The 20,836-nt window shown below is 42.6% G+C and overlaps 2 protein-coding genes and 1 pseudogene across 3 annotated transcripts; 2 read left to right on the forward strand and 1 right to left on the reverse strand.

Annotated features, from left to right (window-relative positions):
* The first annotated feature begins 8,439 nt into the window (after positions 1 to 8,439).
* Positions 8,440 to 18,219, forward strand: CENATAC (centrosomal AT-AC splicing factor). 2 transcript variants are annotated; one of them, XM_045836706.1, is made up of 12 exons: positions 8,440 to 8,610; positions 8,754 to 8,917; positions 9,356 to 9,454; positions 13,974 to 14,040; positions 14,113 to 14,175; positions 14,494 to 14,558; positions 14,706 to 14,811; positions 15,852 to 15,932; positions 16,344 to 16,374; positions 17,633 to 17,722; positions 17,807 to 17,939; positions 18,026 to 18,219. In XM_045836706.1, the coding sequence occupies exons 1-12, from the start codon at positions 8,491 to 8,493 to the stop codon at positions 18,087 to 18,089; spliced, it is 1,083 nt and encodes a 360-aa protein (XP_045692662.1). In that variant the 5' UTR covers positions 8,440 to 8,490; the 3' UTR covers positions 18,090 to 18,219. The 2 variants fall into 2 exon arrangements, with proteins under 2 accessions (XP_045692662.1, XP_045692672.1); XM_045836716.1 differs by lacking the exon at positions 15,852 to 15,932.
* LOC123820039 lies at positions 16,743 to 16,916 on the forward strand (annotated as a pseudogene).
* Positions 18,185 to 20,772, reverse strand: RPS25 (ribosomal protein S25). Its single transcript, XM_045836737.1, has 5 exons — positions 20,629 to 20,772; positions 20,298 to 20,393; positions 18,840 to 19,023; positions 18,318 to 18,420; positions 18,185 to 18,232 (listed from the first exon to the last, which is right to left on the reverse strand). The coding sequence occupies exons 1-4, from the start codon at positions 20,629 to 20,631 to the stop codon at positions 18,326 to 18,328; spliced, it is 378 nt and encodes a 125-aa protein (XP_045692693.1). The 5' UTR covers positions 20,632 to 20,772; the 3' UTR covers positions 18,185 to 18,232; positions 18,318 to 18,325.
* Positions 20,773 to 20,836: the final 64 nt, after the last annotated feature.

The following is a 20,836-nucleotide window of genomic DNA, read 5'->3' on the forward strand; positions in this document are numbered from 1 at the left end:
CTTATGGCAAGATGGCGGCTGGTGGAGTAGGTGGTCCCACATTTGTGTGCAGATAAACCTGGAGGAACCACTGGGGAGCGAGATAGACTGCACAACCCAGGGTTCCAGTGCAGGTAAATAAAGCCTCAAAACCTGCAACTAAAAACCTGAGGGAGGTAAGGTGGTGGGAGAAACTCCAAGTCTCACGGGAGAGTTTGTTGGAGAGATCCACAGGGTCCTAGAATGTACGCAAACCCACCCACCCAGGAGTCTGCACCAGAAGGTCCCAATTTGTTTGTGGGTAGAGGGGAAAGTGACTGAAAGCTGGCAGAGAACTGAACAAGCAGCATTGTTCCCTCTTGGATCCCTCCCCCACATGAAGTGTGACAGTGCAGCAATGTCGGTTGCCCCACCCTGGTGAATACCTAAGGCTCTACCCCTTACTATGCAACAGGCTCTCTGAGACAAAAAGTAAAAAAATACTTTTTAAAAAAGGCCCAAATTCAAGAACAGATCAAAGCTCCAGAAAAAATACAACTAAGTGATGAAGAGATAGCCAACCTATCAGATGTGGAATTCAAAACACTGGTAATCAGGATGCTCAGAGAATTGGTTGAGTATGGTCACAAATTAGAGGAAAAAGTGAAGACTATGTGAAGTGAAATAAAGGAAAATGTACAGGGAACCAACAGTGACAGAAAGGAAACAGGGACTCAATGGTTTGGAGCAGAAGGAAGAAATAAACATTCAGCCAGAACAGAATGAAGAAACAAGAATTCACAAAAATGAGGAGAGGCTTAGGAATCTTCAGGACAATGTTAAATGTTCCAACATCTGAATCATAGGTGTGGAAGAAGAGGAAGAGCAAGAAATTGGAAATTTATTTGAAAACATAATGGAGAACTTCCCCAATCTGGTAAAGGAAATAGACTCTCAGGAAGTCCAGGAAGCTCAGAGAGTCCCAGAGAAGTTGGACCCAAGGAAGCACACACCAAGGCACATCATTATTACATTATCCAAGATTAATAATCTTAAAAATAAGGAAAGAATCTTAAAAGCAGCAAGGGAAAAGGAGACAGTTACCTACAAAGGAGTTCCCAGAAGACTATCAACTGATTTCTCAAAAGAAACCTTGCAGGTACGAAGGGGCTGGAAAGAAGTATTCCAAGTCATGAAAGGCAAGGACCTACATCCAAGATGATCATTTAGAGTGGAAGGACAGATAAAGTGCTTCCCAGATAAGGTCAAGTTCAAGGAATTCATCACCACTAAGCTCTTATTATATGAAATATTCAAGGGACTTATCTAAGAAAAACAATATAAAAAATATGAATAAAATGACAACAGACTCACAATTATCAATAACCAAACCTAAAAAAAACAAAAACAAACTAAGCAAACAACTAGAACAGGGACAGAATCACAGAAATGGAGATCCAATGGTTGGTTATCAGCAAGGAAGGGGAGGGGGAAATGGGGGAAAATGTACAGGGAATAAGTAGCATAAATGGTAGGTAGAAAATAGACAGGGAAGTTAAGAATAGAATAGGAAATGTAGAAGCCAAAGAACTTGTATGTATGACCCATATGGTCATGAACTAAAGGGGAGGATGTGGGTGTGGGGGGGAAGGTGCAGGGTGGAAGGGAATAAAAGAGGGAAAATGCAACAATTGTAATAGCATAATCAGTAAAATATATTTTTAAAAACAAAACAAAACAAAACACCCATCAGTTGCCTCTTGCTTGCCCCCAAGTGAGGACCTGGCTCCCTGGGGATCTGGCTGGCAACCCAGGCATGTGCCCTGACAGGGAATCAAACAGTGACCTTTTGGTTTACAGGCCAGTGCTCAATACACTGAGTCACATCAGTCAAGATGAAAGACATTTTAACTGAGACCTATATAATGAGTATCCAGGTTGAGGATGAGGAAAAGTGTTCTGGTAGAGGGAGGGAACAGATGGGCAAACCCCAGTAGGTAGGGACCTCCTCACCTCAGGTTATTGAGAAAATGGTGATAAAGCCATGACAAATAGAATACAGGTTAGCCCCTCATTGAAAGTGGCTTGCAGGGGCTCTGGCTGGTGTAGCACAGTGGATTGAGCACGGGCCTGCAAACCAAAGGGTTGCTGGTTCAATTCCCAGTCAGGGTACATGCCTGGGTTGTGGGATGTGCGAGACACAACCACACATTGATGTTTCTCTCTCTCTCCTTTCCTTCCCCTCTCTATAAAAATAAAATTTAACTTTACAGGGATGCAAATATGGAAGCAGGAAGACCTGTTAGGAGGGAATTTCAATAGTCCAGGTGGACTGGGGTAGTGGCAGTGGCAGTAGAAATAGAGAGAAGCAAACTGATTGGATGATGTATCTTGCAGGTAGAATCAATAAGTCAACAGGATTGGCTAGGTGCAGGAGGAGAAGAAGAATGTCTTGGGTTATCCAAGGTTATCCACAGGTTTTTGGTTTGAGCAAAGCCTGTAGGAACAGCAGGTTTAAGCAGTTGTTTAGAATCTTTGAGACATCGGGGTGGTATGTCAAATAGATAACTGTAAGCTGGAGTTGAGAAGATAAGTCTGAGCTGAAGATATAAATACACTTGAGAGATATGAATTGATATGAAAGCTTATGAATGGATTGAGATTTTACTACATGCCTGGCAAAGTCACCAACCTCACGGAAATTCCATTATAGTTCATATTTCAGAACTTAATATAATAGAAAAAATTATCAGGCAAACGAATCCAATGGTTGGAGATGCTAAAGTTCATAGGAGCAATAGAACTGCTGGAATACAGAGGCTTCTCAACTTATAAAGAGTTGACAATGTAAGTCAAAAATGCACTTAATACTACACTATTACTTGCCCTCATGGCTCCCTGCTGCCACCCAGGATCTTGAGAGAGCATTGCACCAAATATCACTTGCCCTGGAAAAGATTAACAATAAAAATTCGAAGTATGGTTTCTACTGAATGCATGTCACTTTCACACCATTGTAAAATCATAAAATCAAAAAATCCTAAATCGAACCATTGCTAAGTCAGGACCATCCATACTGACTGGAAGAGGAGGTGTGGCCAGGGAAGGGGGAGGGGAGTGGCAAAAGAGCAGCCTGAAAAGGAAATTGGGAATCATGTAAAAGATTTTGAAAGTCATGCTGGGAAGTTTAGGTGTTTCCTGAAGGCAATAAGAGACATTAATCAGGATAGTCATTTTAGAGGCCTTTTTTCTTAATAAGAGAAGAAGAGGATAAAGCAGTAAATAAAGTCATGGAATCCATTCCTTTTTTAAAAAAAGATTTTATTTATTTACTTTTAGAGAGAGGGGAAGGGAGGGAGAAAGAAAAGGAAACATTTATGGGTTGCCTCCTGTATGTGCCACGCCTGGGGGCCAAATTCATAACCCAGGTATGTGCCCCAACTGGGAATTGAACCTGCAGCTTTTGCTTTGCTGAACCACACACAACTGAGCCACACTGCTCAGGGCTAGAGACTTTCTTAAAACCGAAGGCTGGAGGGTAAATGGAACTAAACTAGACAAGGCACTTAGAAACCAGTTAGAAAAATTTTATATGAATCCAAACAAACAAAGGAAGGGAATTAGAATAAGGTATGCTCTATGTGTGTAAAAAATGAAAAATAGACTTTAAACAACTCAGAAATCCTATTAAAAAACCTATGCAGGGTGGATATGGGGATTTAATAAAAAGGAGTATCAAAAATAACTCACTGCAAAACTCCAGGCTTTTTTGCTTGGTGGTATCATTCACTAGGAGTATGAAAATAAAGAATGTTCTGAAGAGGAAGATGTAGGGTAAATGAAGGCAGTCTGGCTTCCTCACCCAGATGTCTGGGCAACTAAGGAAAGCAGTTTTCCATAACCTTGAGAATGGGCCTGATAAGTACTGTTCTAGCCTTGAGACTGGGTTTGATAAGTATTTCGATAGCCCTGAGTGAATTCACATGCACAGAATCTTGCTGTGTTTATAACCTGTTTTGGCTCTCTGCTGGCTTTGTTTCTTTTCAGTACTTAAGGGGGTAGGGACTCCCTGCTGGGTGCCACACTGGGTGCCACGCAGCAGGACAGGTGACATGCAGTGTGATGTGCAGTAACACATGCAGGGGCACATGCAGCTTGCAGCATGCATGGCTCATTCTTGAATAAAGGCATGTCGAACATCCCCACAGCTCTGTGGATATTCTTCTGTCTATCCAAATCTTGTGAACCTGTCAGTCCTAGAAGGGTCACAACACAGAAGATGTTGAGTTCCATTTCATGTAAGGCCAGTTCAAATGGCAGCTGGATGAATATTTGGTGGTGGAGAACTTTAGGGAAACAATTCAAAGCAAAATTGCAGACGGCTAAGAAGTTAGAAGTTGAAGCAGATAGTGTAGACTCCTCTAAGCAGCTTTGGAGGATATGCGGGAAACTGATAGCTGGTTTGATCAATGGTTATGGTTTGACAGAATGATCATCTTGGAAAGTGAAGTGAAGTAATAGTTTGCCACAAGAGTGTGGTGGAAATATTTCTGTATTCAATGTGTAAAGTGAAGCCAAGAGAACCTAGGACCCAGACCAGTGATTCTTAAACTTGATTGAGCATCAGAATCACACGAAGGCCTCATTAAGCCACAGATGACTGGGCTCCACACCAGAGCTTCTGATTCGGAAGGTCTGGGATAAGGTCCAAGAATTTGCTTTTTTTTTTTCATTGTTGTTCAAGTACAGTTGTCCCCATTTTCCCCCCATTACTCTTCTGTGCCCTACCCACCCTCACCTCCCACATTCAATACTCCCCCCACCCCCTCACTCCTATTGTTGTCTTTGTCTATGGGTCCTTTATACGTGTTCCTTGACTTGACCTTTCCCCTTCTTCCCCCCATCCCCATTATGCCCCTTCCCCACTCCCCTCTGGTCACTGTCCATTTGTTCTTTATTTCCCCGTCTCTGTTTAGAAATTGCATTTCTAACATGCTCCCGGATGCTGATGTTGCTGATCTGGAGGCCCCGCCTTGCAAACTACTGGCCTAGACAATCTTTGGCTTTGAAAGGCTTGACTGTACAACAGTAGGATGCTCTCTATACAGATCTTCCAAACAGCTCAAAGTTAAGATGTGAGTGAGATTTTAAATTACTTCTTCTCTAAATATTAAAACCTATTTCAAATTTCACTATATAAAAATATTTCTCAAGTGTGTTGTATGTCATTATAAACATACATATTACATAGAATTTAATGTTGCCCTGGCTGGCTCAGTTGGTTGGAGCATTGTTCTGTGAACCAAAATGCTGTGGGTTCAATTCCTGGTCAGGGCACATGCCTATGTTTCAGTTTTGGGCGCATAGGCAAGGGAACCAATCAATGTTTCTCACACTGATGTTTCTCACTCTCTCTGTCTCCCTCTCTACCCCTCTTTCTAAAATCAATAATAAGCATGTCCTCCAGTGAGCATTTAAAAAAAGAAGAAGAAGAAGAAAGAAAGAATGCCTTATACAAAGGGGGACTGAAAAACCCCGAATTTATTTATTAAAAAACTGTGTATTTATTCTTATATGTTTAGACTTTAGGCACCTTCAAAGTACTTTCCATTTGATGCAATACACCTACTGAGACTTTTTTTCCACTGCTCTAAAGTTTTTTAAAAATTTTATTTTAATTGTTGTTCACGCTGTAAAGTTTTTGAACTTGTTGATTTATTTTGATGCCTTTTAGTGCTTCTGCCTGGTTTCCACCCCCCACCTCTTTCACATTGGCATAATGTTCTGCTTTGAGGACGTTTCATTGGGGAAACAAGAAAAAGTCGCTTCAGGCAAGAGCAGGTGAATAGGGAGGGTGGGGCACGGAGATCATGCTATTTTTGATCAAAAAACTGCTAAACACATGGTGCTCGTAATCACCCATCATTAAATAGGCAAATGTGTTAAAAAAAAAAAACTCAACTGGAGCTGAACACAGCTTCTCACAACAACACCACTTAGTTCACTGATACTGATGGGTTCCTAGAACACAACCTAGCAGGGGAAGACTTTACTTACGAGGGGCCTGAACTCCAGAAGAGAATTCTGTTTTTTTTTAGGGGGGGGTCCCCTTGTATCATCTATTTTCTCATACCTTTAAAAATTATAGAATAACTCTTAACTATTCTTATTGTTTGAGAAATATTTGGTTTCCAAACTTATTATAAATAATAATATTATGTATCACTTAAAAATTTTTATTATGGAAAATTTAAGACATACATATAGAAAGAACAAAATAATGAACTATCTATATACCCATCTTCAACAGATTTTTAACTGTTACCCTATATATTTTCCACATCCCCATATTATTTTGAAGCAAATCCTGGATAGCCTATCATTTCGAGTGAAAATATTTCCTCTATTATTCTTCGTTCACAGATACTTCCTTAGGCTAGATGCTGAGTAGAATCTGTGGGCTCAAAGGGAAAGAGTTGGTAAAAAGCATTTCATGTAAATGGCTAATTGATTTCTCTATAGATTTATACCAGTTTATACATTCAGCAACAGATTTGTGAAAGAGATATAAAAGTCTGAGTTCACAAAAATGGCTGCTGATTGTTCAGATTAGTTTTTGGCATACTTAGAAGATTCTCATCATGATCCTCTTACATATTGGTAATTTTTTTTAAAAAGCGATGTGACTATCTAATATTATTTGACCAGTGACTTAAGTCATACATTATTTACTGGCCATTATTTTAGTGATAACTAACTATAAGACAGTCTGTGGAAATGTTATTTCTTTTTGCTAAAGGTACTTTATAGACTGAAGAAACAGAAACTATATAAATATGTTGAATTAATAGCCCTGATTTTTGCAGAAATAAAAATAATAAAATTTGAATGCAAGAAGGAGGAGAGAACCACTATCTTAGAGCAAAGCCTCTGGCAGCTGGTAGACGCTGAACAGTTCTATGAGTGACTGGGTAAGAGCAGTCATTTTCAGGAATGGAGATCTTCCTATAGTTAATAGGCCAGATGCAAAGTAAGGTTACATGGGAAGATGGAAGATGGTGGTTAAAGTAGAACTTCAGTGTTTGGATTCAAAGAAGGAACAATTTTAGGTGAAGAAGGTCCAGGATTGACCCTGCCATGGGGATGATGGGAGGTCAAGGAATTGAGAGTTGCAAGGATTATCAAAATGGATCATATCTGGCAAAGGCTTGAGTCTAAAGGGAAGCTTCAACAGAAATTCAAGATCTGAAGAGGACTCTGGCTACTTTCTGGGCCTGAATTATATAAAGGTGACTGCATCTATACCTACAGACATTGTGACCCACCCATGTTAATGCACCAATACAGGTAACAAATCTATGAGAAGTCTATAACTGTGCCAGCTCTGCCTACTCATCCTTTAAGTAAGGTTGAGCTAGGTCCCAGGCTTCTGTGGAGGAACTCTATCTAGGGTAGAGATCACAAAATCTGAGGATTTCAGCCTTATGAAGAAGCAATTTGCCTGAGGCCTGCCCTAGGGATTGGGATCAGCAAGGTTGATCAGGAAGGTTGACAGGTTGGCTGCTGATTCTAACTGGCTTGCAAAGGATTAAAAATTCCACTAGTTAGAACTTGTACATGTTAGGTTCGATTCCCAGTCGGGCCATACACCTGGGTTGCAGGCCACGGCCCCCAGCAACCACACACTGATGTTTCTCTCTCTCTCTTTCTCCCTCCCTTCCCTCTCTAAAAATAAATAAATAAAGTAAAATAAAATAAAATAAATATTTGCTAAAAAAATCTAGCTTTCAAGTTAAATATCTTAACTCTCTTTAAAAAAAAAGAACTTGTACATGTTAAATGATTTTTTACCCTTTATAGTTTCCCCTTTACAGCTTTACAGGAGCAATGCTCACAATAGCTTTCTGGGGTATGACTCTGATTAGGTCTTAGATTATGGCCACCCTCAGCATGTCTTCCTTACATACTGCTGGTACTGAAAAGCTTGGGGCCCAAGGTTCTGCTTTCACTGCTTAACACCTGTGCAAACTTCCACAAAGATACTTCCTCCCCCAGCCTCAGTTTTCCCACTTGTAAAATGCCAATAATTATAGTACACTACATAGGGTTTTTGTGAGGATTAAATGAGGTAGTTAATGTAAAACACTGGACACACAGTGAGCTCCCTATAAATACTAGTTATAATTTGTTACATTGTCCAATACGGGTCCTTGTCAATACCTCTACGTGTGTGTGGCTTACGGTGCTGCAGTTTCATTAACTGTTGCGTGCGCTCTTTTCCGCGGATCTGCACAGCAGCCTGACCATTTTTTCTGGATAGACAGCGCTTGGGAATGTTGATGACTTGCTACGTTTGAGCATAGAGAGCCGGAGGACGGACCGCGCAGCCGCAGGAGAGTTTGTAGTGCTGCCTGCCGGCGGTAGGGTGCAGCTGAGTGCTTCTGGCCTCGCCCCGCCCCCTGGGGCGTTGAGGAAGTTAAGGTTGCGTAGGATCCACCGCACGTCACGTCGCAGTTACCCACATTTGGGCCGATGGCGCCGGCACAGCGCTGCGCGCTGTGCCGTCAGACCTTCTTCTGTGGTCGCGGCCACGTCTACAGCCGCAAGCACCAGCGGCAGCTGAAGGCGGCTTTGGACCGGCTCCTACCCCAGGTGCGGCCGGTAGGCTGGAGTGGACCCCTGACGTACTGGGGTCAGGGATGCGGGCGACTCAGTGAGGACCCAAATGGGTGGGATCTGGGGGGTCTCGCTTGTGTTCCCACTTGGCCCCTTCCCGGTTACACTCTCTCCTGCAGGTGGAGGCCGCTCGCAGGGCCATCCGCACAGCTCAGGTGGAGCGTTACATGCCCGAGCACGATCGGTGCTGCTGGTGCCTGTGTTGCAGCTGTGAGGTGCGGAAGCACCTAAGTCACGGAAACCTGACAGTGCTGCACGGGGGGCTGCTGGAGCACCTGGCCAGGTGAGATTCGGGCCAGGACCGTCATCGAGCACGTTCGCATACATACATGGGAGAGAGGATTTAGGGTAGCTGAGAGGAGGAACGCTTTTGCGATGTGATTAGGGTCGATTAATTGTCACCTCATAGGCGTTGCCTACCTCAAGGGATAGAGGGCTTTTGGCTGCTGTGGTCCCAGTGGTGTTGGTGGTCTAACTAGAAAAGCCATCAGGGCAGCTATCTCAAGGTTAACTCCCAACACCTCCTCTTAGACTCTCTCACATTTTTATTGGAAAAGGGAGACTGGAAATCTGGAAGAGACTACTAATTAACAGTATTTCTCTCTCAGCCTTGCCCAGAGGCAGAAATCCAGACATCAGTTTGCATTACTTATTTTTTGTCCTAAGTATCTGAGTAATGGTCTATAATCTATCATTGAGATTACATACTCTCCATTCTCAGCCCAGAGCACAAGAAAGCAACCAACCGATTCTGGTGGGAGAACAAGGCTGAGGTTCATATGAAAGAGAAGTTTCTCATCTCCCCTCAAGATTATGCACAGTAAGTCACTGCTTATGAAAGATGAAGTACCAGAGTGGGAATTCTCTGGATATGTGTCAAGTACAGGAGTTTCCTCTATTAATTGGAAAGTTTAGTAAAGACTTCATAAGTATTTGTTTTCTTCATAGCACTCATTATTCTAGGTACTATATTGGACGCAAAAGAAGTATGATAGCATCTTTGAAAGGTTTATAATCTAATTGGGAATTGGATTTGCAATGCATTTAGCAAATAGAGAACAATATATAGTAAAAGTTGACTAATCGACTACTTAAATGTGTGGCACTATAGGAGACCGTTCTGAATGGCATGGGCCAGCTTACACTCAGAAGCCTAGGCATGGGAATGTAACCTGCAACCTCTCGTTTCACAGAACAGTGCTCCAACCAACTGAGCCCCTCTGGCCAGGGTTCTACTCTTCATAGTTTTAGACTCTATTTGAACTGGCCTGTGGAGGACCCTCAGAAACAAGTGCAGGAAGCTGGTCAGCACAGAGGGAGAATGAGCCCTGACTGCCTCAAGAAGACAACACAGGCAGCCTCAAGACACCACTTTTATTAGGACCATATTGAGATTATGGGATGTGTAATCCAAGGGGATCTCAGAGCTAAAGTTACAGAGAAACTCATGGTATCTATTATTCCTTTCTGCTCAGTGTGGAAAATAATGAGGGAATGATAAGAAATGCTTAAATCCCACTACCGTGCCTTCAGACCTGTGGTTCACACTGGGAGGAAATGGGAATCTGAGGACAAAAGCCACTCACTCCTCATACCCTGACCTAGTGTCATATGATTTTGGTGGGTGAATAAAATATAGTTGAGCAGAAAAGTTTAAAATTGAGAATTATGAGGATGGACTCTTGAAGCTTTTATTTAAATGTAGTTTTCACTTTTAACCCTATAAATTTCCAGCAGACATACACATACAAGACCATACAAGGACAAGCCTGACTGACAAATAATGATAAAATGAGCCACTTTTAGGTTCAGACAGTTTATTACTTAGAGACAGCAAAAAGAGTAAGCCCAACTGCCAGCTTCCCAGGTCCTTGTTCCACATGCCAAAAAGGACCAGGCTGAAACCAAAAGGATTAGGTGACCTCAGGATGAGTTGTTGGGAGTTGCTGGGGAGCCAAATGTAGACTGTAGGTACATGGTTTTAAAGTGTGCAGTTCTAGTCTGAGAGGGGCAGGACAGAAAGCCCCATAACTTCTTCAGAACTCCAGAGCTGATGAGAAGCTGTTTCATTATAACCGAACATAGTGCTCACCGCCTGCCACAATGAAAGTCAAACTCGTGAGACAAGGTGTTAGTGAAAAGGAAAGAGGTTTATTGAGTTGAGATGCCAGCAAACTGAGAAAACAGGCACTCTTGTCTCAAAGCTCATCTTAACATCTCAGTGCAGGCAGAGGGTGCAGGCAGAGGTTTTTATAAGGAGGAAGGAGGAAAGCAGAACAAAGAAATCAAGGGAGAGGGAGATTGAAAAGTTCTCTACATGCAGACCAGCACAGTCCATTTTTAAAAAAGATTTTTAAATTTATTTTTAGAGAGGGGAAGGGAGGGAGAAAGAGAGGGAGAGAAACAGCGATATATCATTGCCTCTTGTGCATCCCCTACTGGGAACCTGACTCACAACCCAGGCACGTGTCCTGACTGAGAATCAAACCAGTGACCCTTTGATTTCCAGGCTGGTACTTAAGCCACTGAGCCACACCAGCCAGGGCCCATTTATGCTTCTTAATCCTATCACCTTTTTTCCCATCTGCCAAACACCCCTCTCATCTGGCAGCCAACAAAATGTTCTCTGTATCTATAATTCTATTTTTGCTCTTCTTGTTTCTTTGTTTTTTAGATTTAATTTTTGACAGATTTGTATTTATTGCCATTTTATTGTTCATATATTTTAATATTTTTTAAAAGATTTTATTTTTTGCCCCTGGCTGGCGTAGCTCAGTGGATTGAGTGCGGGCTGGGAACCAAAGTGTTCCAGGTTCGATTCCCAGCCAGGGTACATTCCTGGGTTGCAGGCCATAACCCTCAGCAAACGCACATTGATGTCTCTCTCTATCTCCTTCACTTCCATCTCTAAAAATAAATAAATAAAATATTTTTTAAAAAGATTTTATTTTTCTATAAAGGACACATGGACAAAACCAAGGGGGAGGGTGGAAGCAAGGAAGGCAAGTGGGTTTGGAAGGGATGGGGAGGAGGCGGGGGAGAAAATACAACTGTAACTGAACAATAAAATAATTTAAATTAAAAAAAAGATTTTATTATTTAGTTTTAGAGAGAGGGGAAGGAGGGTGAACGAGAAGGAGAGAAACATTGATTGGTTGACTCTTGCATGTCTCCAACTGGGAATCTGGCCTGCAACTCAAGCATGTGCCCTGACTGGGAATTGAACCGACAACCCTTTGGTTTGCAGCCAGTGCTCTGTCCACTGAGCTACACCAGCCAGGGCTATCTTCATTTTTTTAAATTCATTTTTCTTCTTGCTGTTCTGATTGGTTGTTTTTTGCTTCTTTATATTCCACATCACTGATTTGATTCTTGGCTTCATCCACTCTATTGTTGTTCCCCTATAAACTTTTCTTCATTTCAATTAGTGTGTCCTTCATTTCTGACTAGATCTCTTTTATGTTGTTGAGGTCCTCACTAAGTTAATTGAGCATCCTTATAACCAGTGTTTTGAACTCTACATGTAGTAGATCGTCTCCATTTTGTTTAGTTCTTCTTCTGTAGTTTTGACCTATTCTTTCTTTTGAGTTGTTTCTTTGTCTCATTTTGGCAGCCTCCCTTGTGTTCATTTCTATGTATTATGTAGAGTTGCTTATGTTTCCTGGGCTTGGTAGAGTGGCTTACTGTCATGTCCTATAGAGTCCAGTGGTACAGTGTCCTCTATTACCCAAACTGGGTAATCAAGGTGCACCCACCATGTGGGCTGTGTACACCACCAGTTGTAGTTCAGCCTTGATTGTTGTTGGCACTTCCAGTGCCAGCCACCCGCTGTGTTTTGTCCAGGGTCACACAGCATAAGCTCAAAACAACCTGCAGATGGCTCTACTTGTGCTGGACTTGGAGTTGCCCAGATGAGGCCATGCTGTGACTCAAGGCCAACTGCTGCCAGTGCTGGGCCTGGGGCAACTTAGTGAAGGGTATGGGGCTTGCTGAAGCCAGATGCTGCTTGTTTGAGAGAATTTAGGAAAATCTGGAGCATGGGCCAAGATATACCATTTATATGGAAAAGCCACTAGAAACAGCTTGGGCAGGCCTGAAATTTGGTTGGGGCCAAGCCTTGGGGAATCATCTGGGTAAGGCAAACAGTGATAGCCAGGTTGGTGCAGTCTCAAATATGGTGCCTTCTGCTGGCTGTATGGCTCTGTTCAGGGCGGGCTCAGGAAACGAACAATGGCTTTCACCAGCACTTCTGTCTGGGAGAAAGCTGGCCCCAGCTCTCGCCCTGATACCAGACAATTTAGTTCCTCGCCATATGTCTCTGATGCCTTTCAATCAGGTGCTCTTGCACTGGAGCTCCGAGGGCATGAGTCCAAGTAAGTCTATGTGCTGGCCCTTTAAGAGGATCTTCCTGGGATTCCAGAAGTTTCTGTCTTCCACACCCTCAACCCCCACTATTTTTTACAGCCAGAAGTCACAGAGACTTATCTTCCTGGCACTAGAATCCTGGTCTGGGGGGCCTGATGTAGGGTGGGGACCCCTCATTCCTGAGATATCCCTCCCAATTTTTATCTGCTACACGCAGATGTGGGACCAGCCCATTCTGCATCTTTGCCCTCTCCTAGCAGTCTCAATACTGTTTCTTCCTTATTTCCATAGTTGTAGGATTTCCACTCAGCTCAATTTCTGACAATTCTGAATGATGGCTGTTCAATAGTTAGTTGCAATTTTGATGTGGTAGTGCAAGAAGACTATAGCTGTGTCACCATCTTGACAGGAAGTCTGTACTTCTTAATCCCTTCACCTTTTTTACCTGTTCCCCTTAGCTCTTTGTTTCTAAATACTACTTTCTACCAAAAGGAACTAGATCTCATTGGAAAAGTGGTCGATTTCAGGCTTGGTGCAGGGAAAGTAGTACATGGTGAGACCATGGAGTGGTCCAGAGGACAAAAGAGCTGGTTTGGAGGGTTTCTCACTGCCAACATATGGGATAATTTCAATATCAAAAATAGTAATTGATTTTCTTAAATGTGAGAATGGTTTCATGGTTTAATAGACTGTTTCTATTCTCAAGAGATGCATGCTGAAATATTTAAAGTCAAGTGTTATAATGTCTACAGCCCATTTTTGTTCTGGCAAAAAAGGAAATACATGTATAAAAGAGAAGTGGAGCCAGTATGGTAAAATGTTAACAGTGAATCTGGATGACATAACAAGCTGTTCATTGTACTATTTTCTTTCTATGAATTTAAAATGACTCAAAATTTAAAGAAAAAAATTATCTACTGAGGATCTTTTCACAACTGGCAGGACTTGGGCTAACTTGCCCTTTTTCTTTTTAGATTCAAGAAATCCATGGTGAAAGGTTTGGATTCTTATGAGGAGAAAGAGGATGAAGTGATCAAAGAGGTTAGTTAAAGGAAAGGCCTCTGAAGGACCCATCCCCCATGATCTTGTACCTAAGCAGCCTTTCTCCCACAGATGGCAGCTCAGATCCGTAAGGTGGAGCACAGCCAGCAGGAGGTGGTTCGATCCGTTTTAGAGGTTGGTTTCCCTTGGAGAAGCCAGAGCAGTATCCAAATCCACTGATTCCTGCTTCTCCCAGGTCCAACATTTCACCTATCAGCTCTAAGAAAACTCATCATCCTCATGGTTCATCTGCTCTGCTTGAATTCCCTTACCTGTGCATCAGGGGGCAGGTCTTGTCAGTGGACAAGATGTGGACAGGGCTGGAATGGGAGAGTTTACAAGATGGGCAGTACCCTCCATAAGCCAATTTGTTTCCTTTTGGAGGGTGGGAGCATGGCCTAGGCAGACTCTTAAGCATCCTAGACACATTTATTTTTCCTGAATCAAACTCAGCCTCAGGCAGTGCCAGACCCAGAAGAGGGCTCTTCGGCACCTGGAAGCTGGAAAGGGACTAACAGGTAAGTAAGAGAATCTCTCGTTGGGAATTTAACCTGTTAGAGCATTCTGTAAATTTTTAGTGGGAATAAGGGAACAAATGTCATCTTGGCTATCCTCATGGCTCAAGGACCTCCTCAGCCAGCCTGGCTCCTGTTTGTCTTTTTCAGCCAAGTAGCACCTACCTCACAGAGACCCTCATACTTGGACCTGCCACCAGCCCAAGAGCTTGACTGGATGGACACAGGACAACCTCTGACATTCATTGGCCACCAGGTATAATGGATAAGCCAGCCAGGAAAGAGTCACTGACCCATCAACATCAAGAACACCCATCTCTCCTGGGTTTCCTACCCATTCTTGCCTTCTCTGTGGGCTTTTCTCTCTTGCTGTAGTGTTCCATAGTATATAGTGTTTTCAGACATCTTTGCTAACCCTCCAACCATGCTTACTGCCCCCACCGCCACTTAGAAGGGCACCAAAACCTAAACTGCATCCTCTAGAGAACCCACAGTTACAGCTTAATACACTTATAGATATCCCACAAGTATCTAAAATTACCCCCCTCCTATATTTCCAACAACTGTAGATGTAGATCCTTATCCCATCCATCTTCCACATGCTAGTATGTCTACTTTACCTTAATACAAGCTGGCCCCTTAGAATAATTCCTACTCTTCCCTGCAATCCTGTTTTAAACAGTCACTTTAGTCATCTTTAGTCTACATTCCAGCTGTACTGTGCTTCCTTTTTGCACATGCAGTTGCTATTGCCAATACCATGTACCGCATTGTGCTGTATATGTTCCCATATATAATACACACATTTTTGTGCACATTATACACGAATTATACCCTTGTACAATGCACATCCTTATTTTTCCCTCAAAATTTTGGGCAAAAAAGTGCATATTATACATGGCAAAATACAGTATGCTGTGAGGAAAGGGTTTTTTGTTCACCTGGCATATAGTTGTTACAGCTCCACTATTAAGACCATGAGTCTGAGGGCAGGACTTTCAGTGATTTATTGTGTTTTAAACTTATTTTGAGAGAGAGGGGAAGGGAGGGAGAAAGAGGGAGAAGCATTGATGTGTGAGAGATGTATCAATTGGTTGCCTCTCACATGCCCCCAACTGGGAACCCAGCCGGCAACCCAGGCATGTGTGTCAGAGAATCAAATTGGCAACCTTTCGGTTTGTGGGCTGGCACTCAATCCACTGAGCCATACCAGCCAAGGCCTATGCTTTTTTTTTTTTTTTTTTTAATACAGTAAGGATGAAATAAAAGATAAAAATATATTCTATTTATTTTTAGAGGGAAACCCTGATGTGTGAAACATCTACCAGTTGCCTCTTGCACACATACCTCCAACTGGGAACCTGGCCTACAACCCAGGCATGTGCCCTGACCAAGAATGGAACCTATGACCTTTCTGCTTGTGGGTGATCCCCAAACCATACCAGTCAGGGATACTGTTTTTAAGTTTTTAGACAAGAGGGGAAAGAAAGGAGGTGTGTGGTTGCCTCTCATGTGCCCCCTACTGGGGACCTGGCCTGCAACCCAGACATATGCTTTGACTGGGAATCAAACCAGTGACCTTTTGGTTCTCAGGCTGGTGCTTAATCTATTGAGCCACACCAGTCAAGGTCTACTGAACTCTTAAGGTTTAACCTGAACAGCGTGTAGAATTGGCATTGTGGCACCAATTCCATCTCCTATAGTTTGCCTTTCTCTAGCTATGAGTATCCTATCATATCATGGCTTTCTACATCTAGGATTTCCCCCCCCCCCCATTTCCAACTACAGGACATACCAGGAGTTGGCAACATCCACTCAGGTAAGGCCCAGGGCAGTATTTCTCAAAGAGTAAGAGGCAATAAAAAAAGGGGGGGGGGTAATTAATTTTAGAGAGGAGTAAAGGGTGGGAGAGAGGAACTTCAATGAGAGAAACATCTGCTGTCTCTTGTACACACAACTTGGGTCCAAACCTACAACCCAGGCATGTGCCAACTGGGAATCTAACCAGTGACCTTTTTTCACTTTGTGGGATGATTGATAATGCAACTGAACCATGCTGGTCAGGGCGAGGCAATTATGCATTCTTTATCCCCAGCCCAGCCCTTCCCATCTCCCTCCCATTTCCACCCCCCCTTGTTTTTTGTCCATGTGTGCTTTATACTTGTTCCTGCATATTTTTAAAGTTGAACTGCTTCTTTGCCTTTTGGCTAAGTGTAGTTATCTGATAAAAGCTTAATATGTCCTCTATCTGAGGACAATATATTAAATGGCTTTTTGGAACAGGGAGTTGGAATAGGAGGTTGCTCTATCCACTCTGCATCAACCTGGTATTGCAATACATCTGAGAAAGGTGCACCAGAAAATTTTAAAAAACTGATTAAGATAAAGCACCTAACTGCAATCTAGCTGTCCATTAATAGATGAAGGTATGAAGATGTGATACACATACAATGGAATGTTACTCAGCAATAAAAAATAATGAAATCTTGCCATTTGCAACAAAATTGATGGACCTAGAGTATTATGCTAAGTAAAATAAGATAAAGACAAATACCATTATGATCTCATGTGAACTCTAAAGAAACTAAATGAATAAACAAAACAGATTCATTGAGAATAAGCTGATGACTTCCAAACAGTAGGAGGTTGGGGGATGAAAATGAAAATGGAAAAAAAAAAAGCACTATCTGATGAAGGACTTGGATCCTGCATATATCAACAACTCAAAATTCAATAAAGGCACATAAAAAAAAAAGATGCTCATCAGAATGGCTAAAATTAAAGACTGAACATGGACATGTAAGAACTCACTCAGTTGCTGGTGGAATGTAAAATGGCACAACCACTTTGGAAAACAGTCCAACAGTTTCTTAAAATTAAACATTATTTATGATCAGCCATTCTAAGAAAAAAGGCTTATACACAAATTGTAGCAGATTTTTAGCAGCCCCAAACTGGAAACAATCCAAATATGCCTCAACAAATGAATGGGATAGTACTCAACACAGATGAAAAACTCAATATAAACTGCATATGTCAAGTGCCTTAATTCTGCCTACCATGCCTTTCTTTTCCAGGAGTCACACCTCCCTGGGTGGTCCAAGATGAGGAATTTAGCTCTGGGAATCAACAAATAGGACCCTCCTATGAAGAATTTCTCAAAGAAAGTCAGTAAACTAATTCAAGAATGGCAGTGAGGTCTTCTTTAAATCTTCCTACTCAAATAAACCATTATTTACTTCTCATTACAGAGGAAAAACAGAAATTGAAGAAACTGCCCCCAGACAGAGTTGGGGCCAACTTTGATCATAGCTCCAACACCACTGCAGGGTGGCTGCCCTCTTTTGGCCGGGTCTGGAATAATGGACGCCGCTGGCAATCCAGGTATGGGTCCTGTGCCTGGACCCCAACATACCACCCCTTTGGAAAATCTCTCACTTTTGTCCTGTTAACCCTTCATTTCCTTTCAGGCATCAATTCAAAGTTGAAGATGTAGCAAGGAACAAACAGCAGTCACACAAAGAAAAAAACTAATGGTTTCCTGGTAGTTTTGCAACAACCACAGTCAGCAAACCCACACCTGCTATTATTCCTTGTAACTGCTTCTCTTAGGAAACACACACACCCACTACTGGTTTAATAAAGTTTTATTTTTCAAAATGTACAGCTGGTGGGACCTATAAAAAAATTAAAAAGAATTAGTATAGTCTTGTAATGGGGATGCATACTTCCTACATTATGAGACCCTGGATTCTTCCTCACCTGTTTTTTCATGCGTCTTCACCAACAGCTGGGGCATCCCCACCTTTGGTGTTTCTGGTGTAAATTACTTGAGCTCTGTGCTTTGAAACTAGTTTAATAAGTCCTAAGGAGAAAATACAAGGTTTTCACATGGTAAGTGACATTAGAAAGTGAATTTTATATTCCTTCCCAAAACAGAAATGCTGAATTTGAGCATGAGAATTTACTATCAGGTAGACCTGCCCACATTTCTCGGATATAATCTAATCTTACTTATCCTTTCTAAAGGAAGGACTCTTACCTGCTCTTGAGATGGCCATCCTCACAGCACCTTATCCAAATTAGGCACTACACATAGCTTCACCTAACTGCCACAGGGGCCATGGCACAAAAATGGCTGCTGGGGCTGACATGTTAAAATCATATTACTAACAACGACTGGTTAGCCTATTTTTTACAATTCCAATAAAAACATTTGAGATGGCTAACACAATCAGGCCAATTTCATTTGCAAAACCACACCAGTACAATATTCCCTCTCACCTTTACTAAGGAGCTCCTGAAGGGCTGCCCTAGCCAAGGAACCACGGATCTTCAGTCGCTCAGAGACAACAGCTGGGGTTATAAGCTTGTAGTTGGGAACTTCCTTACAGAGTTTATCGTATGTTGCTTTGTCAAATAAGACTAGGTTATTGAGCTTGTCCCGAACTTTGCCTTTGGACCACTTCTGCTCACAAAAACAAAAAGGAAAAAGAATCAGTGCCTCTGGAAGAATCACCCTTTTTTCTCCCAATCTGTGCCAGAGAAATCGCTCTCTGGCAATACTGAGGTCACTCTGTCCCTTGGCCTGCAAAAATGTGAAATTCAGAATTTGCAGAAATTCTACAAATTAAGATTGAAATAATAGAAAGCCTGGATATAAAGTAAGAAAGACCCTGGTAACTAATGCCATCAGATACATTTTGAAACTTTTGGATATGGGCTGAACCCCACTAGGCTAATTAAAATAACATTCCATACTAGGCATCAAAACAAATGTTTATTTTTTTAAAAAGATGTTTTAATCCTTACTCTGGGACATGCTTATTGCTTTTATCTTTTATTTGTTTTTTAGGGAAAGGGGGAGGGAGAAAGAGAGGAACAGAAACATCAACTGGTTGCCTTCTGCAAGCACCCAGGAAGGGATGGGAGTACAGTGCCCAAAACCCGGGCATGTGCCCTGATGAGAATGGAACTGGAGACCTTTCTGTTTGCAGAATGATGCGCAACCAACCCAGGCCTAGTCAGGGTCATGTTTATTGACTTCAGAGATAGGGGAAGAGAGGGCAGAGAAACACTGATTGGTTGCCTTTGGCATACGCCCTGAAACTTGTGGTTTACACACTCCAACTAAGCCATGTCAGCCAGGGTCAGGACAAATGTTTGATACTTATTTGTTTAATTTCCAAGTAGTATGTACTACCCCATTCTTTAAATGAGGGGAAAAAATGAGAATAGTGGTAAGGGCATAGCTTTCATAATCTGACTCTAGCCCTGGCCAGGTAGCTCAGTTGGTTAGAGTGTTATCCCATTAAGCCATTGTTACCGGTTCCATCCCTGGTCAGGACACATACGAAAAGCAACCAATTAATAAGTGGAACAACAAATCAATAAACAAATTACGATTAAAAATTAGCCCTGGCTGGTGTGGCTCAGTGGAATGAGCGCTGGCCTGGGAACAAAAAGGTGCTGCATGTGATCGAGAGACATGCCTGGGTTGCAGGCCAGGTCCCCGGTCGGGGGCAACCCATCCATGTTTCTCTTACACATTAATGTTTCTCTCCCTTTCTCCTTTTCCCTCTAAAAACAAATACAATCTTCATATGTATACTTAAAATTTAAAAAGTAACCAGACTCTACTACCCACAACGTTAAAACCACTCACTGTATGTCACTTATTACTACAGCAATATGGAACGGGCGTCCCCAGTCATCTTTAATCTTAGAAAAATTGACTCCCACCTTCTTTTTAGCCTTGCCCCCAGATTTGTTCACTGGGTCTTTGTCTTTCTTGGCAGACTTCCCAGCATCTTTCTTCTTCTTGTCGTCTTTCGGAGGCTGTTTAAGAAAGGTGGGAAAACAGCCAGCTCATAACACAGGCCCATGCTCCCCTCCTACTGCGCCTCCTACCCCAGTCAAGCTCCACTAGCAAGCACGCGGTTGAGGCAATATACCGGCCCCGTCCTCTGAGCTGCAACCGGCAGTTCTGGAGGCCCCCCTCCCAAAGGAGGCTCAATCGCGCCCAGGCACTGTCCGGCCCTCAGAACCGCACTAGCTTCGCACTGCTACTCACCATTCTGAAACTCAAGGAGCACCAGATCCCACTGCTACCTGAGAAGATGTCGGACGAAAAGGAAGCACCACTCGCAAGCAGTCCCACAAACCAACGCCCTCAGCAAGTGCTTCCGGGGTAAGGGGTGGAGTCCCCAGCAGTCCCATAACCATCGCCCTCAGCCAGTGCTTCCGGGGTAAAGGGTGGAGCCTCGGAAAAGACGTTGGAA

The sequence above is a fragment of the Phyllostomus hastatus genome, unplaced genomic scaffold (genome assembly GCF_019186645.2).
Source record: "Phyllostomus hastatus isolate PE091 unplaced genomic scaffold, TTU_PhHast_1.1 phas_contig_113, whole genome shotgun sequence".
NCBI lineage: Eukaryota > Metazoa > Chordata > Mammalia > Chiroptera > Phyllostomidae > Phyllostomus > Phyllostomus hastatus.